This window comes from Lampris incognitus, chromosome 11 (genome assembly GCF_029633865.1).
Source record: "Lampris incognitus isolate fLamInc1 chromosome 11, fLamInc1.hap2, whole genome shotgun sequence".
NCBI lineage: Eukaryota > Metazoa > Chordata > Actinopteri > Lampriformes > Lampridae > Lampris > Lampris incognitus.
In genome coordinates, this window is record NC_079221.1 from 18,460,285 (window position 1) to 18,481,511 (window position 21,227).

Here is a 21,227-nt window from a genome sequence, read left to right on the forward strand (position 1 = left end):
CCACAACTGTTATTAGCAATGGCAAGGCTCAGCCTATTATTGACCTAACTCCAGTATAATGTAATGTTGCAATCTCATCGGGCATCTTGTGTCTATTACAGCCAATAACGTAACCATGATGATGTCACTTGCCAATGGCAATTAAATCTGAAAATATGTAAACTATTGCATGTTTCATAGCAAAGACAATGGACAACCGCCTGCTGCCCCCCCGTGACTGCTAGGATAGGCTCCAGCATCCCCGCAACCTTGGGAGCAGGATAAGCGGCTTGGATAATGGATTGATGGATGATATCAGTATTAATTTTCTGCATACTGGAGTAACATTATAGAGATATGAACATCAAGGAATGAGTTATACTAAATTGAGAAACTGGAGACAGGACTTACGTGTTTTTGGCCTGACCGTCTTTGAAGCACATCTGACCAACCAGGGCAGCCGACTGATCACCTAGACACTGACACAAGAAAAGAACACTTGAAGTTACTTACTTTCACAAGAAAACAACTGTCAATGCATGCATTTATAACCACACACGGATGTGTGCGAGAGCATGCCAAATCTATACATGCCCACCCAGACCACATCTGATCCTCAAGACCGCTTCACTTCCCTGATAGAGAGAAGTCTGTTTTGCATTACTACTTTATCCCGAAGACAAAAATCTGCACACAACTGACCTCACACATCAGTTTAGTAAACACCAATTGGACACAGCTTCACAACAGAATTACGTAATAGGAAATGTCCTTACCCCGGAGATTGGCACCCCGGCAAGAGAGCTGGATTTCTGGTAGGACAAAAGAAAAAGAAGAAGGAAACACTAAATCCAAATAATCCGAAGGAAAACAATGATATTAAACCGTGTGCAAACACCTCAACCCCAAACTTACATGTAATTGTAACCAGCCTAACATGGATTGACTGACAATGACTGACCAGGTCAAGGGTAATTGTCCTGCTCAAAGATTTGTGAGAAGTCAGTTGGACACATTGCCATTGATAAACACAGAGGGACTATTGTGGGAAACTGAACAGGCAACACTAGACCACAATGTACACAAAATCCTTATTAGTTCGCAGGGAACAAGTAGTGAATAAATCAGAGACAAATAGCATTAGTTCCTGGATATCTGTGAATCTGCAAATTGACTGAATCATAGACCCACTAAAACGTGTCAAACACTCAGTCTGCTCTTAATACAACCTTTCTCAAATCTCCATCAAGAGTTCACTCTCATCAAGCCTTCTGCTCCAATAATGTTTGTGTTATGTAACATAAGATCTCTGTTAAACAAGACTTTTATTCTTAACAATCTCATTTTATTTTGCAATCTGGATTTCTTACCCTAGACTTTGTTTAAAACTGGGGACTTAAAACTGGGGACTGTCTAGTGCTATGCATGACCATGGTCACACCTTTTTTTTTGTGGCTTTTTTCCCCCCCTTTTCTCCGCAATTGTACTTGGCCAATTATCCCACTCTTCCGAGCCATCCCAGTCGCTTATCCACCCCCTCTGCTGAGCCGGGGAGGGCTGCAGACTACCACATGCCTCCTCCGATACATCTGGTATCGCCAGCCGCTTCTTTTCACCTGACAGTGAGGAGTTTCGCCAGGGGGATGTAGCGCGTGGGAGGATCATGCTATTCCCCCCAGTTCCCCCTCCCCCTCGAACAGGCGCCCCGACTGACCAGAGAAGGCATTAGTGCAGCGACCAGGACACACCGACATCCAGCTTCTCACCCACAGACACTGCCAATTGTGTCTGTAGGGACGCCCGACCAAGCCGAAGGTAACACGGGGATTCGAACCAACGATCCCTGTGTTGGTAGGCAACGGAATAGACCATTATGCTACCCGGACGCCATGGTCACACTCGACCTTGTTTTTACCCTTGCTCCGACCTTGAATTCTCTTTCCATGTTTGATTTTGCCTGACCACAAATGTATTGTTTTTGACACTATGCCTCAGTCTTCTGCTCAACTGCAGAAGCACACAGTACACTCTCGCTTCTACAATGCCAAATCTGCAGCTACTTTTTCATCCTGTTTCTCAAATTCCTATTCTCCCCACCTGACTCCTCCAATGTTAATGGTCTTGTAACCTTGGTTCAATGTTCAGTGTGCTTCTGTGCTAGATACCACAGCTCCCTAAACTACACTACCAGACCATTTTTGTCAACTAATTCTTGGCCCTGGATTAACGACACTTTCATCATCTGAAAAGGGAAGTCAGAAGAGTGGAGCATAGGTGGAAGAAATCCAAACTCAGGGTCCATCTCCTCCATCTGAAAGAACTACTGTCCATACTCAACCACAACTTCAGACAGATGAGTTGCCTACTTTGCAGGCCTAATTAGGGACAATAAACACAATCCAAGATTCCTGTTTAAAACCACTGACCGGCTTGTTAACTCTGTCCATCCTGCAGTAGCTGCCTCCTCCCCAGTAGACTGAAAATTTTTCATATTCCTTTGTTGACAAAATCAATACCATTCATTCTCATTTTAACATTTCTAATATTTCCTCTGATTCATGAGTTTACTTTCCTCTCTTGTCTGATTTCTCCCTGATCTCTCTGCACAACCTCATTGACACTGTATCCCATATGTACCGCCCCCCCAAAAAAAGCCTGCCCTTGATCCAACCCTACCAAATAACCACAGACCTATTTCAAAACTACCATTCATCTCCAGAATTCTTGAAAAAAAAATCGTCGTACAGCAGCTCCTTGAGGTCATTGAAGAGGACAATATTTTCAATAAATTCCAATATGGCTTTCTCTACCAACATAGTACAGAAACAGCACTACTAAGAGTGACAAATGACAGCCTCATGCGAGCTGACAACGGCGAACATTCTGTCCTGGTCATGCTTGATTTAACTGCTGTTTTTGATACTATTGATCACTCCATCTTGGTTAAACATTTAAATAGTGGGTTGGTATCTCAGGCTCTGCTCTCAGTTGGCACTCGTCCTGTCTGTCTAACAGCAAGTTTCAGGTTGCCATAGACAACTTTTCATCCTCAACTGCTCCTATACTCTGTGGTGTTCTGCAGGGTTTAATCTTTGGCCTCACCCTTTTCTCAATCTACATGTTACCTCTAGGCAATCTGGTTAGCCAATTCAATTACATCTCTCGCCACTGCTACGCTGATGACATGCAGCTGTATTTATCAGTTAAGCCAAATGATATGGATAATACTGGTATCCTTCATGACTTCCTGGCTGTTATCAAGGAATGGATGTCACTCAATTTCCTTCAGCTCAGTTCAGACCAAACTGAAGTTCTCCTTATTGGTCCTAATAAGTTTGTCTCAGAAGTGAAACCTTGTATCAGCCCTTTGGCCACCAATGTTAAACCCTCCTCAAGAAATCTGGGTGTGATCCTTGGCCAAAATCTGAATTTCGACCAACACATAAACAAGCTTGTGCAAACTTACTTTTTACAACTCTGGAACATCGCAAAAATCAAATCAATGCCATCAACCAGAGATCTTGAATTACTTATTCAAACCCTCATTTTTTCATGCCTTGACTACTGCAATGATCTTTTCTCCTGTCTCGGCCAAGCAGACCTGTCACGCCTGCAACTCGTGCAAAATGCTGCAGCCAGGCTGCTAACAAATACCAAGTTTATATATAACACATCACAACAACCCTCACATCCCTTCACTGGCTCCCAGTAAATTATAGAATAGACTTCAAGTTACTGCTTATCAAATATAAGGCCCTACATGGTCTTGCCCCTTTATACATATCCAAACTTTTGCATCCTTACTCCACCTCTAGGCCAGTCAGATCTTATGACCAGGGTCTCTTATCTATACCCTACTCTTTCCGCGAATCCAAAGCTGACTGCTTTTGCCGTAAGGGCTCAGTCCCTGTGGAACAGTCCCCCCCCCCCCCGTTAGATCAGCTGAGTCTGTAAACAGCTTTAAAAAAAAACTTCTCAACATCCATCTCTACCAACTTGCCTTCCCTGTAATGGGGCTGTAATTCTTAATATTCTGCATATAACTGTATATGTTGTTTATTTTTTCTGTATCTGTATCTTGTGTAACACTTTGTAATGGTTTTAAAAAGGTGCTATATAAATAAAATTTTACTTGCTTGATAAATTGTTACTGGTTAACCCTGACTCCGGTGCTAAATGGTATGTAACCAATACCAAATCATTACTTCCATTATACCTCTTCATTAGTTAATATTTTTGTGCCCCCTTAAGTAAAGCAGTGCATCATACTCAGCAGCTACTAGGAGTATATCATTACTTAATGATTACCGTACCATTACCATTTTGTACCCCCTCACGTAAAGTAGTGCATCATTCCTATGAGCATGACAACATAGAAATCAGAATCAAGTTTATGGGCCATATAGGTTTGCACATAAATGGAATTTGACTCCAGTTTCGTGACTCTCTCAGTGTACTATATACAAGTGAAATAAGAGATGATAAAGTGCAACAGTGCAGAGACTAGCTCAGAGATGCTGAAATAAATGTAAGCAGGTTACTTACATACATGCATGAGGTAGATGGACATGATAGAACGTACCAGTATACGTAAAATGTACAGTACTAGAGTAACATGCAAACAAAGGCAAATATAATTTGCTCAGGCCACAAACAGTAACTAATATGGAGGTAATAAGGAAGTAAGGATTTATTACCGGGATTTATTACCGGGAACATTTAGCACCAGAGTTAGATTAGCTAGGAAAGATTCATAAAGTAAGATAAATGAATTATGCAGATTCAGAGATATCCAGGAACTAATCATTAGATACAGGTTCATTACCGTGGTTTTTAATAGTGTGCCCTTAAGTTACTTATCATTGTCAGGATTTTGTGTACAGTACTGTGAAGTGTTACCACTGAACTTGTGCCCTTTAGGTCAAAACTTGGTGTTTGGAGAGTATCCTCGCATATCAACAGTATGTTTTAATGAAACTGTTCTCCGTGGCTTGAGCAAATTATATTTGCTTTTGTTTGTATGTTACTCTAGATCAGCATTTCCGAATCCAGTCCTCAAGGACCCCCTATCCTACAGATTTTCATTGTAACCCTGCATAGGTAGGTAGCCCTGTTTGTACTTACTCAACCAATCATCACACAGCACTTAATTATGCAAGATGTGCAACATATTACATAATTCATTGCTGATTGGTTGAATAACTACAAACAGGTACCTATTCAGGGTTGCAAAGAAAATCTGCAGGATAGGGGGTCCTTGAGAACAGGGTTGTTGGGAGTAACACTGATGACTGAATTGGACTGTTTCATATTCAGGAATTTGGTCTGGTTTGACAGAATAAATAAAATGGTAGTACTGAAAACATCAGGATAATCCAATGAAGCCCCAACATTCTTTCACATTGTGCTCTAAAAGTAGAAGCAGCTTTGAGACACTGTCCATTCCTCTGAGGGCCTGTCCCCAAGCTTCACCATCGATTGGGGTCCTAAAAGTGATCCAATTATGTATAGCCCAATATCACAAATTACAAATTTGCCTCAGGGGGCTTTACAGCAACACAAAAACCTGTCCTTAGATCCTTGTATCGGATCAGGAATCGGGAACATTTACTTGTAATTTCATTTCATGCATTTGCGTACATGTAACAAAACGAAATATCATTTCCCCCAGCCCACAGCAGTGCAACACAAAGACAAAAACACATATCCAAACAACAAAAAAACCACAAAAACTAACAAAAGTACAACAACACTTATATCCAATATTTCCACAAAAAAAATCTTTCACTGTCCAAGAGAGCGAACGCCAGCCAGGATGACTGTTGGAAATGTCAGTCTGCGTGGGCTAGCAATTAGCTTAGCCTGCCCTGCTTCCACATCCTGTCAGACTGCCCTCGGTACTTCCTCTTCGGGTGCAGCTCCAAGCAGGGCCGTGGTCCTTGGGCCCACTGGACGCAGCCGACCAGGCTCCCCCAGCCGATCCAATGCCAGCTCTCCAGACACCATTGACACACCTCCCCGAACTCCATACGACGACACCAAAAAACACAGTCAACACCAGGCGAGGCCACCGCCAGACCGCCCTCGGTATCATCGGAACTGCCGGTCCTGAACTGCCGCAAACGCTAAGTTCTGCCGGTCCCGGAACTGCCGCAAACGTTAAGGTCACGCGGCCATCTTCCCACACCAGTACTGGGTGAGGCCGCTGCAAACATGAGTACGCCATGCTATCTTCCCGTACCAGAAGCAGAACCTGTAAGGAACAACTCCCTAAAACAAAAATCCTTTAACAGGGAGAAAAAAATAGGAGGACACCTCAGGGAGAGCAACAGAGGAGGGATCTCTCTCCCAAGTTGGACAACGTGCAATGGATGTTGTGTTTACACAATTTACAGAATACAACATCGAAAGAGGATAACAGAATTATGATGGCATTATAAAATTGTATAACTATATAATTATAACTATTATAAATATACTATGGTAAAAGAAATAGTTGGATGATGTGTCAAGAGAGGTAAGTATTTTAGGGGACAAAACAGCGATAAACAGGACGGAAAGACTAGTGAAAAACCCAGGTGTTGATGACCATTTGGACACAGGGCAAGGTGCATGTTGAGTGACATTTAACATAGTTGACTATAATGTGGTCAGGAGAGATAAGCTATCAATGGACAAACAAACAGCATGCATGTACCTGCAGACACACATTTCTGAATGTTTAATCACTTGTGTGATTAAAATCTCCCACATTTTTCCAAATCAGCATAATGATCTTGACCTCCCGACAAAAAAATAAAATAAAAAAAATGTTTAGGTGCTTAAAGAGATAATGTGGCTCTTCATACACCATATTTACAACCTCAGTCTTACATCGTTTTGTCTTTTCAGGTCAGTATCCAGAATAAGGTCAAATCTTAATTCACACAGCCACTTAAAAAAAAATAATATATATATATATGTATATATATGTGTGTGTATATATATATATATATATATATGTATATAAACTGAATACCCTACTTTTGTTGTCCTCCCAATCCAGACTTTATGATCATCTGGTATATCACCTGCAGTTCCAAGAAATCCAATACTGGTTCTTATCAGGTTGTGTGTCAAACTTCAAAATATTTGATCACATCAGTCAACAGAATCTAAATGACAGGCTTTTACGATTCCATTTAGCGTAATTATATAGTTAGTCTTTCTATTGCATGGGGTTTACAACATGGCAAGAACAATGTAGGTTATCTCATGAAGTCTATCTTAGCGCACCATTATGCACGTTTAAGATAGATAAGGAAGTCTGAACTTACCATCCAACCATATATTTCAGAGGAGCTCCTGACTTTGGGGAGGATTTCCATTGGGACATCAAAGTACCTAGGATCAGCAAGATCGGCAAATTAATAAAAATGTATTTATGGAGTGAATTTTGAAACCAATTAACAAACTGTTCCAGAGGAAGCTAGCACACCTATAGTAAAGACATTTGCTAAATGTCATATGGTTAAAAGCTACAGATTGACAAATTAAATGTACAGACTTGCATAAAGCCTGTGAAAAACTGACACATTGGAATCCAAAATACAAAGTTGTAGAGGAGCTCAATCAGGAGTCGTGACAACTTTCTCTTTCGGCTACACAACGTGCACCATTTATTCCTTCACCATAACAAGAACGACAAAAACCCGCGCAGCGGAAGTGTATCACTGTAAACATGAACCGAGAAAACAGCCGCTGTAAACAAACGTTCCTACTAGCTCAATAAGGGGAATTATGTATCCCTATAACCACTACACAGTAATACATAATGTACAAATGTCATATAAATGTACATGCATTCAAATTCTATGGAAACTATTTTTAAAAAGAGACTTTAAAAAAAATAAAGAGTCTGAAACTTTAACGTCTCGGAGCAGGCTTTTCCAGATTTCTAGAGACCCCAACATCGAAAGCCCCATCATTTTTGCCTTACAGTCAAGTTGATCAGTAGATTTAAGAGTTTTCAAAATGGTCCAATCTAGATCACTTGCAACAGTGTTTGTTGGCGTGACACGTCACCTGCAGAGTTCAGGATCCCAGTCCATGGCATGGATGTTGAAAAGCATGGTCCGACTAGCGTTGGAGACATCTGTACAATGAACTCCTCCATTCTTTCCCCCTGTAAGACACTGAGGAGAGATGCAACAATTTCTATGAGATACTAAACAAGGTGCGACTCAAATGCAATGAATGGATGGGTTGCTGAAAACCATTCAACACGATAGTTTGGTTTAAAAGGGGATCTCAAACTAAAAAGTTTTTACCTGTAGAACTCTAACTCATTACTCCTCTTAAAGTAGATTTGAACAAGTTCAGTCAACAATGCTATGAAATGCCTATTTTAGGAGACACCTCCAAAAGCCAGATGTGAAAAGCTGCAAGATTCAATGATTGCAAAAAAGTTATAGTTGTTAACAGTTTGAAGTTTTTATCATTTAACTTTCTTGACCACCAGATCAGCAGTTTTTGGCATCAGGGCAGCAAATACCGCCAACAAAACAGTGAATCACAGAAACATGTACAAAATGATGTCCACTGCTATATATTGCAACCTGACCCCTCTCGTAAAATTATTTAGCCAAAGTATGACATGCAAAGCTTGAGAGCAAAAGTAGCCTTGGCAGGCTTTAAGTATGCCATTACCCATATGATCCAGGAGTCCACTGTGCCAAACATAGCCTGCTGGTTCATGACAGCCTCCTGCACTTCCTCCACGTTGTCCAGCAGCCAGCGCAACTTCACTGCACTGAAATATGTACTGATGGGTAACCCGGTCTTGTGCTGGCGAGGCGACATAGAAGAGACAGATGAGGACAGCGGAGGGATAGAGCAGCAAAACTGAACACAAAGGAAGAATGAAGGGATGCAAGATGTGCAGACACAAATGGAGAGTTTACTTCCAAAGAAATATATATACAACACTCAGTGACAGACACACACTGTAGTGTAGGAATGCTCCTACTACTGACAGAATGTTTTAGTTATCAGCCTGCTCAAGACCTTTGCTTTGGAATCAGGGTCCCCCCCTTTTTTCTCCTTTATTGTACTTGGCCAATTACCCCACTCTTCCGAGCTGTCCCGGTTGCTGCTCCACCTCCTCTGCCAATCGGGGGAGGGCTGCAGACTACCACATGCCTCCTCCAATACATGTGGAGTCGCCAGCTGCTTCTTTTCACCTGACAGTGAGGAGTTTCGCTAGGGGGACGTAGCACATGGGAGGATCACACTATTCCCCCCAGTTCCCCCTCCCCCTTGAACAGGCGCCCCAACCAACCAGAAGAGGCACTAGTGCAGAAACCTGGACACATACCCACATCCGACTTCTCACCCGCAGACACGGCCAATTGTATCTGTAGGGCCACCCAAACCAAGCTGGAGGTAACGCGGAGATTTGAACTGCCGATCCCCGTGTTGGTAGGCAATGGAATAGACTGCTATGCTACCCGGACAACCCGGAATCAGAGTTTTTTTTAATATTGTGACAAAACCAGCAGCATACCATGGGGTTTCAGTCAGGGCCTTCCATAAAGAACTGCATCACCCCATCCACCCCCACACACAAATTTCTTGTAGGGGTGCTGAAATAAAGCACACACAGCAACATACAAAATACACTCTACTGGATCAACACCAACAATACAGCTGATCTTCAACAACCACAACGCACACCACTGTGAACTATAGCAGTATCACCATCGGATCCTCCTTTATGTCACTCAGCAATCAGATTACACACGCACGCCACATGGCACAAAAACAAAAACAACTAGAAGAGTGCACTCAAATGTGTTTAACAGTCACGGTCTTCATGATTATAAAATGAATGTGGGTAAATGACTTTTCATTCTAAAGTCAAGTCAATACTATTTGTATAGCCCAATATAACAAATTTGCTTCAGGGGGCTTTACAGCAACACACCATCCTGTCCTTAGACCCTCGCATCGGATAAGGAGCAACTCCTTACAAAAACCCTTTAACAGGGAGAAAAAATAGGAAAGAAACCTCAGGGAGACCAACAGAGGAGGGATCTCTCTCCCAAGATGGACAGAGGTACAGTGGATGTTGTGTTTACACAATTTATAAAATACAACAAACGTTTCCAGAAGATTTTTAATCACCGCAACCATGAGAGGGAGCGGCGATAGTGAGAACAAATGTTTTCCACAGGTTTTTAATCACCGCAACCATGTGAGGTTCTTGATCATATAGTCATAACTGCACAAAAGAATTAGGCTGACAGGTCCAGTAGTTTGCAAGGTTAGTCGCGGACAGACACACACACGACCAAACACATACCGCCTGGTGGAGAGATGACAAAGTTTCCACAGTTTATGTAGAGTTCACCCGTCACTCACGCAACTTCAACAAATTCAATAAAGTATAGCCACATTATCAGTGCACCGCCTTCAATTCAACAAGAAAAATGTGCACACCAACCTGGATTTAAGTTCTACCTCACTTGAGAGACTCATGGCAGCCTTCTCTTGCTAAATGCATTCAGTAATCTAGTCCGTTTGGGAGAATGTGTAAAAAAAATGCAGACAATCCAACCAGATTTGCAAAAAAACATGAAGTAGATTGGCAACAAGATCATCAGTAGCTGCAAATACAGCAGCCATTGCTCTTGGTTTGCTCACAACCCACCAAAGGCTCAAGCTCAAAGCTGATGATGACACCGGGGCTAGCACCGATACATCGGTAACTCTAACCCTGGGGCGTTCTGTCACTACACATCGAAATTTAATTGGCTTATGATAAGGTCGCTCAAAGTTGTCATCAGTTTGTAGCTTCGGGCTTCAAGGAAAGGTTAGCAATACTGCTAGTGCTGGTCCTAGGAGCTGTGATGCGTTTTGATGATGTGGGAAATCCCTGCTCAGCCCCAGGAGAAAAAAAAGCAACTGAATCCAGGCACATTTCAGGCACACTTCAATTTAACTATGAAAAAAAAATGATTCTGACTTTGACAGGGCCAGGAGAGAAGGCCCTGATGGCCCTAACAGCCTCCCTCTGGACAAAACTAAGATAAACTTTTTTTTATCTATACTGAATACATAGCATTTTAAAATTAAATTTTAAATATTCTCCATGTACAATCTGTTTTTTAGCTGAATCTTCACTCTCGAATCCAATATCTGACAAACAGATGTATGGGTCTTTCCTGTCCATCATCTCCTCTCACCTTAAGGTGGTTTTTGCTTCTCCCTGGGGCCTTGTTAATGAGCCTCTCTACTGTCGGCTGTGTGCGCAAGTCCAGCCAAACTGTTTAAAAACACATAAGGGGGGCAGAATTACACACAATGTTACACACAGTTGTTATTTAACCAACTGAAATTCTCTGATGATATTTTTCAAGGACTCATGCAAGTAAAACTTAATCGCTGTGCTTTATAGCATAGTATCAATGCACAATAGCAATGATACTACGCTATTGTATCATCCTATCACTTAAAAGAACATATAGCCCCCAGATACAGAACTATGAACTAGCGATACCAGTTCCACAAGGAGTCTGCTATGGGCTGAAAACACACAAAAGATGAAATGAAACAATGTGGTGGGATAAAAGGAGGAGAATATCATCCCCCACTTTAGCAGAACAAGTGTTAAAATTGATTCCCCCCCTCTTTTTCTCCCCCATTGTATCTGGCCAATTACCCCACTCTTCCAAGCCATCCTGGTCGCTGCTCCACCCCTTCTGTTGATCCTGGGAGGGCCGCAGACTACCACATGCCTCTCCGATACATGTGGAGTCGCCAGCTGCTTCTTTTCACCTGACAGTGAGGAGTTTTGCCAGCGGGACGTAGCGCGTGGGAGGATCACGCTATCCCCCCAGTTCCCCCTCCCCCCTGAACAGATGCCCCGACCAACCAGAGGAGGCGCTAGTGCAGCGACCAGGACACACACCCACATCTGGCTTACCACCCGCAGACACGACCAGTTGTGTCTGTAGGGATGCCAGACCAAGCCGGAGGTAACACGGGGATTCGAACTGGCGATCCCCCATGTTGATAGGCAAAGGAATAGACCGCCACGCCACCTGGACACCCCTAAAATCTATTTTAAGGAATAACATCAAGCATTTTTGTATAGGTAGTCAATCATATGGCTACTTTTGATAAAAAACAAAAAAAAACAAAAAACAAATGTTTTTTAACAAAATATACAAAACACAGACAATTGATGTACATATTTTAAATTTATCAGGCTTAATGGTATGCCTGCTTCTTGAAAAATCTAACTGAATTAAAACCACTTGAGTACAATATGGGGATAAACCAGCCACATACCAGGTCACATTACAGTAGAAAAGCAACCAGAAGGCAATCTCTTTTAACTTCCAGATAAACCAACTGGCCAAACCCACACTTACGACTTTAAGGGAAAAGTAATCTTTGCCAGTAAAAAGGTTGTGCTTGTGTTTGTGTCAGCACTTTAGTCATAGCACATGAGTGGGTGGTGATGATTTACGGCCATCTCCTACACAGATTCCTTGTTCTTCTTAGGCAGAGGGTTCTGTGTGTGTGTGTGTGTGTGTGTGTGTGTGTGTGTACACACAAGTGATGGGAGAGTATAGTATAACATCTAGTCATATGCTGTGAAGTTTCCTAATAACATAACTTTCTAAACTACTCCATTACATGAGGTGCAGTAAGGAAGTGTGTACTGGGGAATGACACATGTCCTCCCTGATTTAGAAGTGGCAGGAGGTCATCCAAAGTGTCTGGATATCCTTCATAGATTCTGAATAAGTCAAATGAAAGTCTGTTATTTGGCTTTAATCCCTTGTTCATTCAGCCATCGTCTCTTGATAGCAATGAACTTACTTTACTTTTTGATTATACAGGAAAAGATTAAAAATAACATTTCAGATGTTACAACATGTTACATTTAAACTGGCCTGATCCAGTTAAAACTGGTTTACAGCAGGGTCCTGTTTTTCAGCACATAAAAGATACATATAAGACAGAAAATTTTTAAAACATTACATACACAACAGAAGATGGGATATGAGTTGAAGCACATTACAATACAAAATAAGAAGAGAACGATTTACGGAAACAAAACAACAGCAAAACAAACAGAGGAGAGGACCTAAGTGAAGTGAGTGAGATGGGATGAGACAGTATTTATATGCCTTTTTGAAGAGTATAGTAGAGGTTATTACGCTGATGTAAAGAAAATCTCATTCCAGATGTTAGCTAAAAATGGGTTTTAACTTGTTTTAACTTATAAAGGGTTGAGTGGAAAGACGAAGTTGACGAGATCCAAAAAAGAAAATGGAAATTCAAACATGCTGGTTTTTACCACCAGAATAAAAGTTAAACAATATGTCACTGAAAAATTATTTCTGACATATACTGAGCTGTGGAAAAACTGTTTACCCACCGATGGCATTGTAGAGGGCTTCTCCTGTTTCTTTGTCCCAAACCAGGGTTGTCTCCCTCTGGTTGGTCACTCCCACCGCTAAGGAAAAAAAACAAAACAAAAGCAATCAAAACTATCATAAACCCCCAAATACGCACACACTTAGCTAACCTTCACGTTTTTTTTCTGAATACACAATTTAAAGTAACACCCAACAAAAGGTATCCTCGTTCACAGCCAGGAGTGTCGGAAATGAGATTTTACACACACACACACCTTTTATGTTGACGATATCTATATTGCGTTGGCTGAGGTTCTCACAAGTCCTCTCTATGCACTCATAGACGGACTGCATGATCTCTTTGGGGTCTTCTTCCACCCATCTGATGGAAATACACATACAAGCATGCACACAAACAAACACTTGAGTGTTCTGCACACAAAAGGTACCAAAATAGAGAGACAGAAATCAGTTATGTTAAAACAAAGCGCCAAATTTTCATAGTTTTTTGTTTAGCGTTGATTACATCAAATAGTAACTACTCTTTTTGTGAGCTATACACAAAGGGTTAGGGGGTTAAATTTCATCCTATCACTGCCTAATCTTTCTTTATGGAGGAAAGAGTTACCAGTGGGTCAAAGTCTGAAGTTTTGAGCAAATAAAAACTCCCACGCTTAATTGTCCCAGATCATCACTGGAGGCTTTTTCTTCCAAGTGGAGAATTATTACACATTTAAAACTTGCTACAGTTTCTGGCACACAAATAAACCATTAAAAATATGGAACAACTATCAATGAATGTTTTCTTAAATACCAGATTGTAAAAGCAGTACACAGTCACTTTAGAACCAAGATCTTTGTTATAACTGCATAAAATGAAATAAAATCTCAATCCTGAACTGTTATTTTATGCATCCAGCAGAATATTAGAATTCCTTAAAACTCAGTTAAATGGTAACCTCAACCTTAAGCCACTGGACAAATAAAAGGACCTTATAGAAAGGCCTTTTTTACATCAATATGAAATGTTTCTCAGCCTGTTTAGTGAACTTAATGGTCTTGCCCATGAAGTTTGGAGCTGAACTCCAAGGACAAACGTTTTGCACTCAGAACTACATCTCCACCCATGTTTAGCAGAATATCACAATACAGTACAATATTTCTTTGAAACTGTACACTACGATGGCTTTTGAAGTGTGGGCAAATATCATCGATCTTAAGGCTGCCGTGAGGTAAACAAATTTCCACCTCCAAATTATTTTACCTGAGGATTTAATGACTAATTAAAAGGCTCAGGTGTGTAATACTTTGGATTTACGAAAGCATATGCCCTGTAAATATCAAGTGTTGCAGAATGTCACAGACAGACAAAATGAACAACTCGTGCCCCTCCATACTCCCCAGATTTCTGCATTAAAAAAAACACTAACTGTGCAATGTAGTTTTGTTTTGTTTTGTTTTTTACACCCCATCTCCAAAGAATTGCCTTACATTGGCAGTCTTCAGTAAATGCAATGCACAAAGTGCAATGATCACAGATAATATCTGCTGAGGGTGCTTAAAAATGGCGGATGCTGTCAAAAACAGCACGTATAACCCCATTTTTCTATGGAATAGAAAGGTATTATAGTGTTATTTGCTTTGATTTGTTGTCCTTACCAATATCACTGAACAATATAGGTCAAGATTTCTGTTGTTACACATAACAGCACCAATAAAGCACCAAGTAAATAATTACTTTATTTATATAGCACTTTTCTAAAACAATGTTACAAAGTGCTTTACAAAAAAAATAAAACCAGACAAGGCAAAAATAAGAATAAGACCAAATAAGTAAGCGTAAAAATAAAAACAGTATGAATAAATAAAACAAATATCAAACATTTGTAAGAGCTTTCAAGAGATGTTTGGTAAAACCTGTAGCTTCAATCATCGACTGTAAACGAACAGATGTCCGACCAAACTGTCAGACTGAAATTCAAACACCGTTTCTGTGATCTCAGCCAATGAGGTTGGAGTGAATGGTCTCTCAGCCAATAAGATCAGAAGTCAGTGACTTCTTCTTCTTCTTCTTCTTCTTCTTCTTCTTCTTCCTCCTCCTCCTGCAGGTATGTTTCAGATAACGGATGGATAGATGTACGTAAAAGCTTTCACAGAAAGAAAAATTTTAAGAACAGCTTTAAAAGAACCTAGAGACTTGGTTTGTCTTAATTCAATAGGAAGAGAGGTCCATAGTGTGGTAAGAAACCGAGACTTGGGAGTAACCAGCAAGGCTCCATCTGTGGATCTTAATGGTCGAGAGGGCGTATACCAGGTCAATAAATCACAAATGTATGGAGAAGCAAAACGGTTTAAGGCCTTAAAAGCGAGCAATAAAATTTTATAATTAATTCAAAATATAACAGGGAGCCAGTGTAGTGAGGCAAGCACAGGAGTGATATGGTCATGCCTTTGTCCCGGTAATGAGCCAAGGAGCGGTGTTTTGTACCAACTGCAGACGGTTGAGGGAGCCCTTGCTGATACCCGAGTAAAGTGTGTTGGAATAGTCAAGCCGAGAATAGGTAAAAGCATGTACAACTTTTTGCACACAATGAATGATATTCTCCACCTTATTTACAAAATGAGTGAGAAATGTTTCAGACAACTCAACATCAGGTTCAAAAGAAGAAGTGGAGGGACCACCAATATCAGAATCTGTTGTTTTTTTGTTTTTCTTGCCCTTTTGTGTCTAAGTCGGAGAGTACTGCTGGTGTCGTGTGTGGCTGCTGCTTCTCCCTCTCGTAGTCCCCCTTCCCATCCACCCCTGTATGTCTGTGTTATGTCTGTGTTATATTATCTGTTGTTTTGTTTCACCGCCATTTATTGTAAAGCGACTTTGAGTGTTAGAAAAGCACTATAGAAAGTTTTATTTATTATTATCATTATTATTACCTTAAAGATAACTTTAGGATTGTGGTTATTTCTTGATATCAGTTCAGAGAAGCAAATATGTGCTAATTCGGACTTGTTCACCTTCTGTTGTCGTTCTGATTTTCTACAGAGTCTTCTAAGGGCACGAGTGTTATCGTTCAGCCAGGGGAGGTTAGTGGATCTTTGTTTCCTAGTAACCAAATGGTTCTTAGCATACGTTCATAGCATCCATATATCTAGCCATCTTTCAACTGGGTACATTCAGGATGGCTTGGACGTTCAAAGTGGTTAGATCCATGACAATTGTGTCATAGAGGTCAAGTGAACTCACCCCTCCTTGGGAAAACTCTGTTTGATTTCCACTTGGTGGTGACTGATCACTTCTGCAGTTTTAGCATTGAACACCTGAAGAATGAATTAAAAAATGAGAATCAGGTTGAGTCTACAAGTAGAGAAAAAGACCACCAGAGATGAGGAAGATGACTTCTAAGGCAACTTCCTCTACCAGAAAACAATATAAACTCAACCTCCATATGTGGCTTACAAAAATTCTAGTGCTGTACAGAATGACAAGGTCATCTTTCATTGATATCTGCTCTACTGGACAGTACATAGCAGACAGTGGCAGGAAAGAAAAGAAAGTGTAAAAAAGCAGTGAACCTCGAAACGGAAGCTGGCAAAATGCTGAACTACAAAGGGTTTATGGGCCTAGGGAGTCCCACTGAAGCCAGCGTTTCCCATAATCAGCTCAGAGAATTAACCTAGACAGGTATCACCTGCCTTCATGTCAACACAGAGAGAAACCGGCCTATTGTTAAGTTTCAGTGACTACTCTGACTGCTTGCTGTACGACATCCCTCAAAACTTTAGGGAAAGAAAAAAAAAAACAAGGAGAAAAAAAGAGTTAGGGTGGTATATTTCAGATGGGAAACGGGGGAGATCTATAATCAAATAACATAATCAATCATGCTTTCTTTAGCCTTGAATTCTTCTATCTTTAGTTATGACCAAGCTGTCATAAGGTGAGAGCCCTGAAGGTGGGTTACACACACAGATACACACATCAAACTGAACATCCATTTCAGGTCACATTGCTGGACAGTGAACAGGGACAGCATCAGACCCACAAAAGGACAGACCATGTGACAGTAATTGTGACTGGGATGATTAATCTTGGCGCCTTAGTGAGGACAAATTGAAAAGCCTGGTACAGAACTATGTGTCATGTGAGATTTTCCCTTTTAATAAGATGAATGAGCTTGTTGAGCTGAGAAAATATGCATAAAATTGGTTGTCATTTCTTTTTTGGATTTTTTTTTTTTGCTTTTTCTCCCCAATTGTACTTGGCCAATTACCCTACTCTTCCGAGCCATCCTGGTCACTGCTCCACCCCCTCTGTCAATCCGGGGAAGGCCGCAGACTACCACATGCCTCCTCCGATACATGTGGAGTTGCCAGCCGCTTCTTTTCACCGGACAGTGAGGAGTTTTGCCAGGGGGATGTAGCGCATGAGAGGATCATGCTATTCCCCCCAGTCCCCCCCCCCAAATAGGCGCCTGGCATTTTATAGAAGTCAGGTTTGACACTTTATGCAATAGTTTATCTAACAGACAAGCACTATTATTTCTGACAGAAAAAAAAACTTATTGAAATCAAGGCCCTTAGAAGCCTGATTTCAGGCTTGCCTAACTGAGAGGTTTGGGGCCGACAGAGGAAATCCTTGAAATAGCATCTGTTACTTTAAGTGCATAAAAAGACCCCAAAGGGTTGCAAATTGGTGATGTGGTTTAGTAACTCATAACTTCATATGCCGCTGACAGTACTCAACATTAGAAATTGAAGAGTTATTGACAGGATACAGGAGTCAGATGCAGCCATTAGTCAGCATCTTACTCCCTTCTTTCCACAATAAACTGAAAAGAAGGAGACCATAGTGTCATCATAATCTCCTAAAATATTTGCTCATTGTCTTTTTGAGTTGTGAAACAGGTCTCAAAAACAACCCACTGGGTTAAATTTTAATCTTCGACTTTACGACTGATGTCCTTTGCCTGGGTTTCTTTACAATACAGTTTAGCATTCGCCAAGGTATAAAGGCCAGGGTCAAAGGCCCACCGAAGAACTGTGACACCAATGTAAATAAGGTAAATAAGACTCTATGATGAGGTCATGGCAAAAGTTTGCTGAGGACACCGTTCTGAGTTTTACCGATGGTCTTGAAGACCAGGTAGCAAGGACTCCTTTAACAGTGCAGTTCCGGTCAAACCAAGTGATGCAAACAATTATATTTACAGAACATCTTTACCACTTTCCAATAGTAAATAGTAAAAAAAACAAAAACAACTCAGCATCTTGTCACTGTCCAATAGAAACTTGCAATGAAGCTATGTCAAAACGGTATTTGACCAAGTCACCATGTTCCAAGACAGATGACTACATGCAAAGACTCTGAGTGACCTACTTGTGAAAGCCAAATTGTTCACCAGCAGGCTCACGCAACAGGCAAGCTTTGCAGAACGAAATAACTTTTTGGAACACAAAAACTAGCATGAGGCTGTTTGGCCTAATATCAGCTTAGAGAGAGGTATTGGTTGATAACGTAGAAACAAAGGTGGGTTTGCTCGTTCCCCCTTATTGGTAGCAAAATAAAAGCAAAAAAATATATAATTTTACCGTTTCACACAAGCTTAAAATGCTGCAAATCCTGTACCTTTGCGTTGAATATGACAAAAACAGCTTTAATGGTTTCATCACGTGTATTGCATCCACGCCACCGCTAGGGGCGCACCAACCAATGGCTTCATCAATTTCACAGGCAAATATTTTGGAAATTGAGTTGAGCCATTTTTCAGTAAGCAGAAGAAAATATACACGTACTTAAAACGTCTTTACAGGGGGAAACATGTAGAAAGCGCCGGAATGTAATAGTAATTTTAATGTAGATAAGTGGATTCATTTCAACTACAAAGGCAAGTTCTATTACAGGCAATGCCACCGTTAACAAACGAAAACACTAGGACCAACACACGAAAGAAAAAAAAAGATTTTACACACAAATTCCATTGTAAAGCAGATGGGGGGGGGGCATGCATTGTCGAAGAGACCCTCGGCTCACTTACCAGAAACCTCGTTGAGCTAGTGCCCTGGTCAATCGCAGCGACCAGATCCATTACCTTTATCGTGTATTATTTGTCGTCGTTAGAATAAATACCTTTCGACTCGGGTGCGTTTGCTCGCTGCTTGATCCTAAAATTAAAAAAAACCACCACTAGTTGCACATTTACCCTGGGGCAGTTGTGAAGCGTGCACACCGGTCCAGTCACAGGAACACACCGCGTCAAGAAGGCGTCGGCCTCATGTTGTCCAATCCCATCTGGGGGCACGGCCAAACCCGTCGGCCCTCTTAAAAGTGATGACGCAGCGCCTTCGAATTCACTTGGGTTCAGTCTCAATGTGAGGAAGAGTGGGGCGCGCCAGTTGCTCTGCTTCGAAAGTGCGTTAAAAGTGGAAGCGGAGATGTCGTGATTTATTCAAACCATTTATTCGGGTTTTAAACTCGCAACAATATACATGCTTCCTCGCCCTCTGGACCTGATCGAAACCCGGTGTTCTGATGAGTTATGCTGCCTTGTCCAAACATGCTACTGCAGCGCCGATCGATAGCAGTATAACCCTAACCTCGCGCACTAGCATATCTCGATTAGTAGCGCATATCGACAGAACACCGGTCCGCAGCAGAACAGCAGGGTTTTCTGCGTGTGGCCCGTTACATATTGGTTTTCGTCACTCGTGATGTTTCTGTTTTATTCACTCTTAAATGTGCCAACTAAACACTACCCACTACTGTGCTCCTCCGGTGCTTCTGGCCTTACTCCCCTTTCACCTGGTCTCTTGCACACACCGCCTTTCTACTCTCCATCATATCAGCCAGCTCTCTCCCTTTACCAGTCATAGTGCCAACATCCACAGTTCCGACTCTCACATGCACATGCCTTCCCCCTCTCCTTCGCCCGACAGTAGCATAGTTTCCACCGGCACCCTGCGGTGAAGGTCGTTAGTCACCCGGGCCTCGACCAATCCGGTATAGAAATCTGATTTGATTTGGCAAAGGTTTAACGTCGGATGCCCTTCCTGACGCAACCCTCCCCATTTATCCGGGCTTGGGGGCGGCACTAAGGAATGTACTGGCTTATGCACCCTCAGTGGCTGGGTTGACGTAACACTACATACCGCCATAAATAAAAACACAGTAGGTAGGTGGATACCAGCGGAGGAATCGTAATAGTATCCTTTATGTACACAGAGACGTGTGTGGTGACAAATTTTGCATACCCCCCTCCCCCCAAAGGAATATGCACGTCTCAGATATCCACGTCGTTGCGGCAACCCGCACACGTTCTTAAAAGCGGAAAGTGGATATTTCCATTTCAAGTGAGAAAATTAAAAATAATAGATTATTTGATTGAATTTTTTTTACTTTTTTTACTTTTTTTATTTTCAACATTAAAGAAAGTTGAATCAGTTCATCTGGATCCAACGTTTTGTCGTGTATCTACAGGATAAATGAATTATACAACGATCAAGGTGTATCTTGATCTTCCTCTTTCATTTGCTAGACCGTAGTAACATTACAAAACGACTGCGTTAAGCAGGCACGAAAACACATGAGTGACCCTCTTGCTCCGTCTTCTTCCAAGGGCGCGCACCGCGTACATTTATACAACATACACAACCAGTAGACATCGAGGGTCAGAGGTCAAATATAAAATACATATTACTGCAAATAAAAACATTTGCTCTCGTGTGTACCTCCATACACTACACCACGTTTACTGACAGATACGTTTTATCACTCATCTAAGCGCCTGCCCTTACCTGCCCCCTCACTCAGCTGCCTCCCCACGCGCATCGGACACTGCTGCGGGC

At 41.5% G+C, this 21,227-nt stretch overlaps 1 protein-coding gene across 2 annotated transcripts in view; it reads right to left on the reverse strand.

The window, feature by feature from the left end:
• The window catches only part of LOC130120560 (glycerol kinase-like), a 35,690-nt gene extending 16,111 nt beyond the window's left edge, over positions 1-19,579 (reverse strand). For both annotated transcript variants that reach the window (XM_056289153.1, XM_056289152.1), the window contains exons 1-10: positions 19,421-19,579; positions 16,633-16,706; positions 13,667-13,773; positions 13,412-13,489; positions 11,205-11,284; positions 8,668-8,805; positions 8,044-8,153; positions 7,296-7,362; positions 756-791; positions 391-458 (exon numbers count right to left, since the gene is read on the reverse strand). In XM_056289153.1, coding sequence (XP_056145128.1) covers positions 391-458; positions 756-791; positions 7,296-7,362; positions 8,044-8,153; positions 8,668-8,805; positions 11,205-11,284; positions 13,412-13,489; positions 13,667-13,773; positions 16,633-16,706; positions 19,421-19,471 — 809 coding nt within the window. In that variant the 5' untranslated portion in view covers positions 19,472-19,579. The remainder of the gene's footprint in view (positions 1-390; positions 459-755; positions 792-7,295; positions 7,363-8,043; positions 8,154-8,667; positions 8,806-11,204; positions 11,285-13,411; positions 13,490-13,666; positions 13,774-16,632; positions 16,707-19,420) is intronic.
• Positions 19,580-21,227: the final 1,648 nt, after the last annotated feature.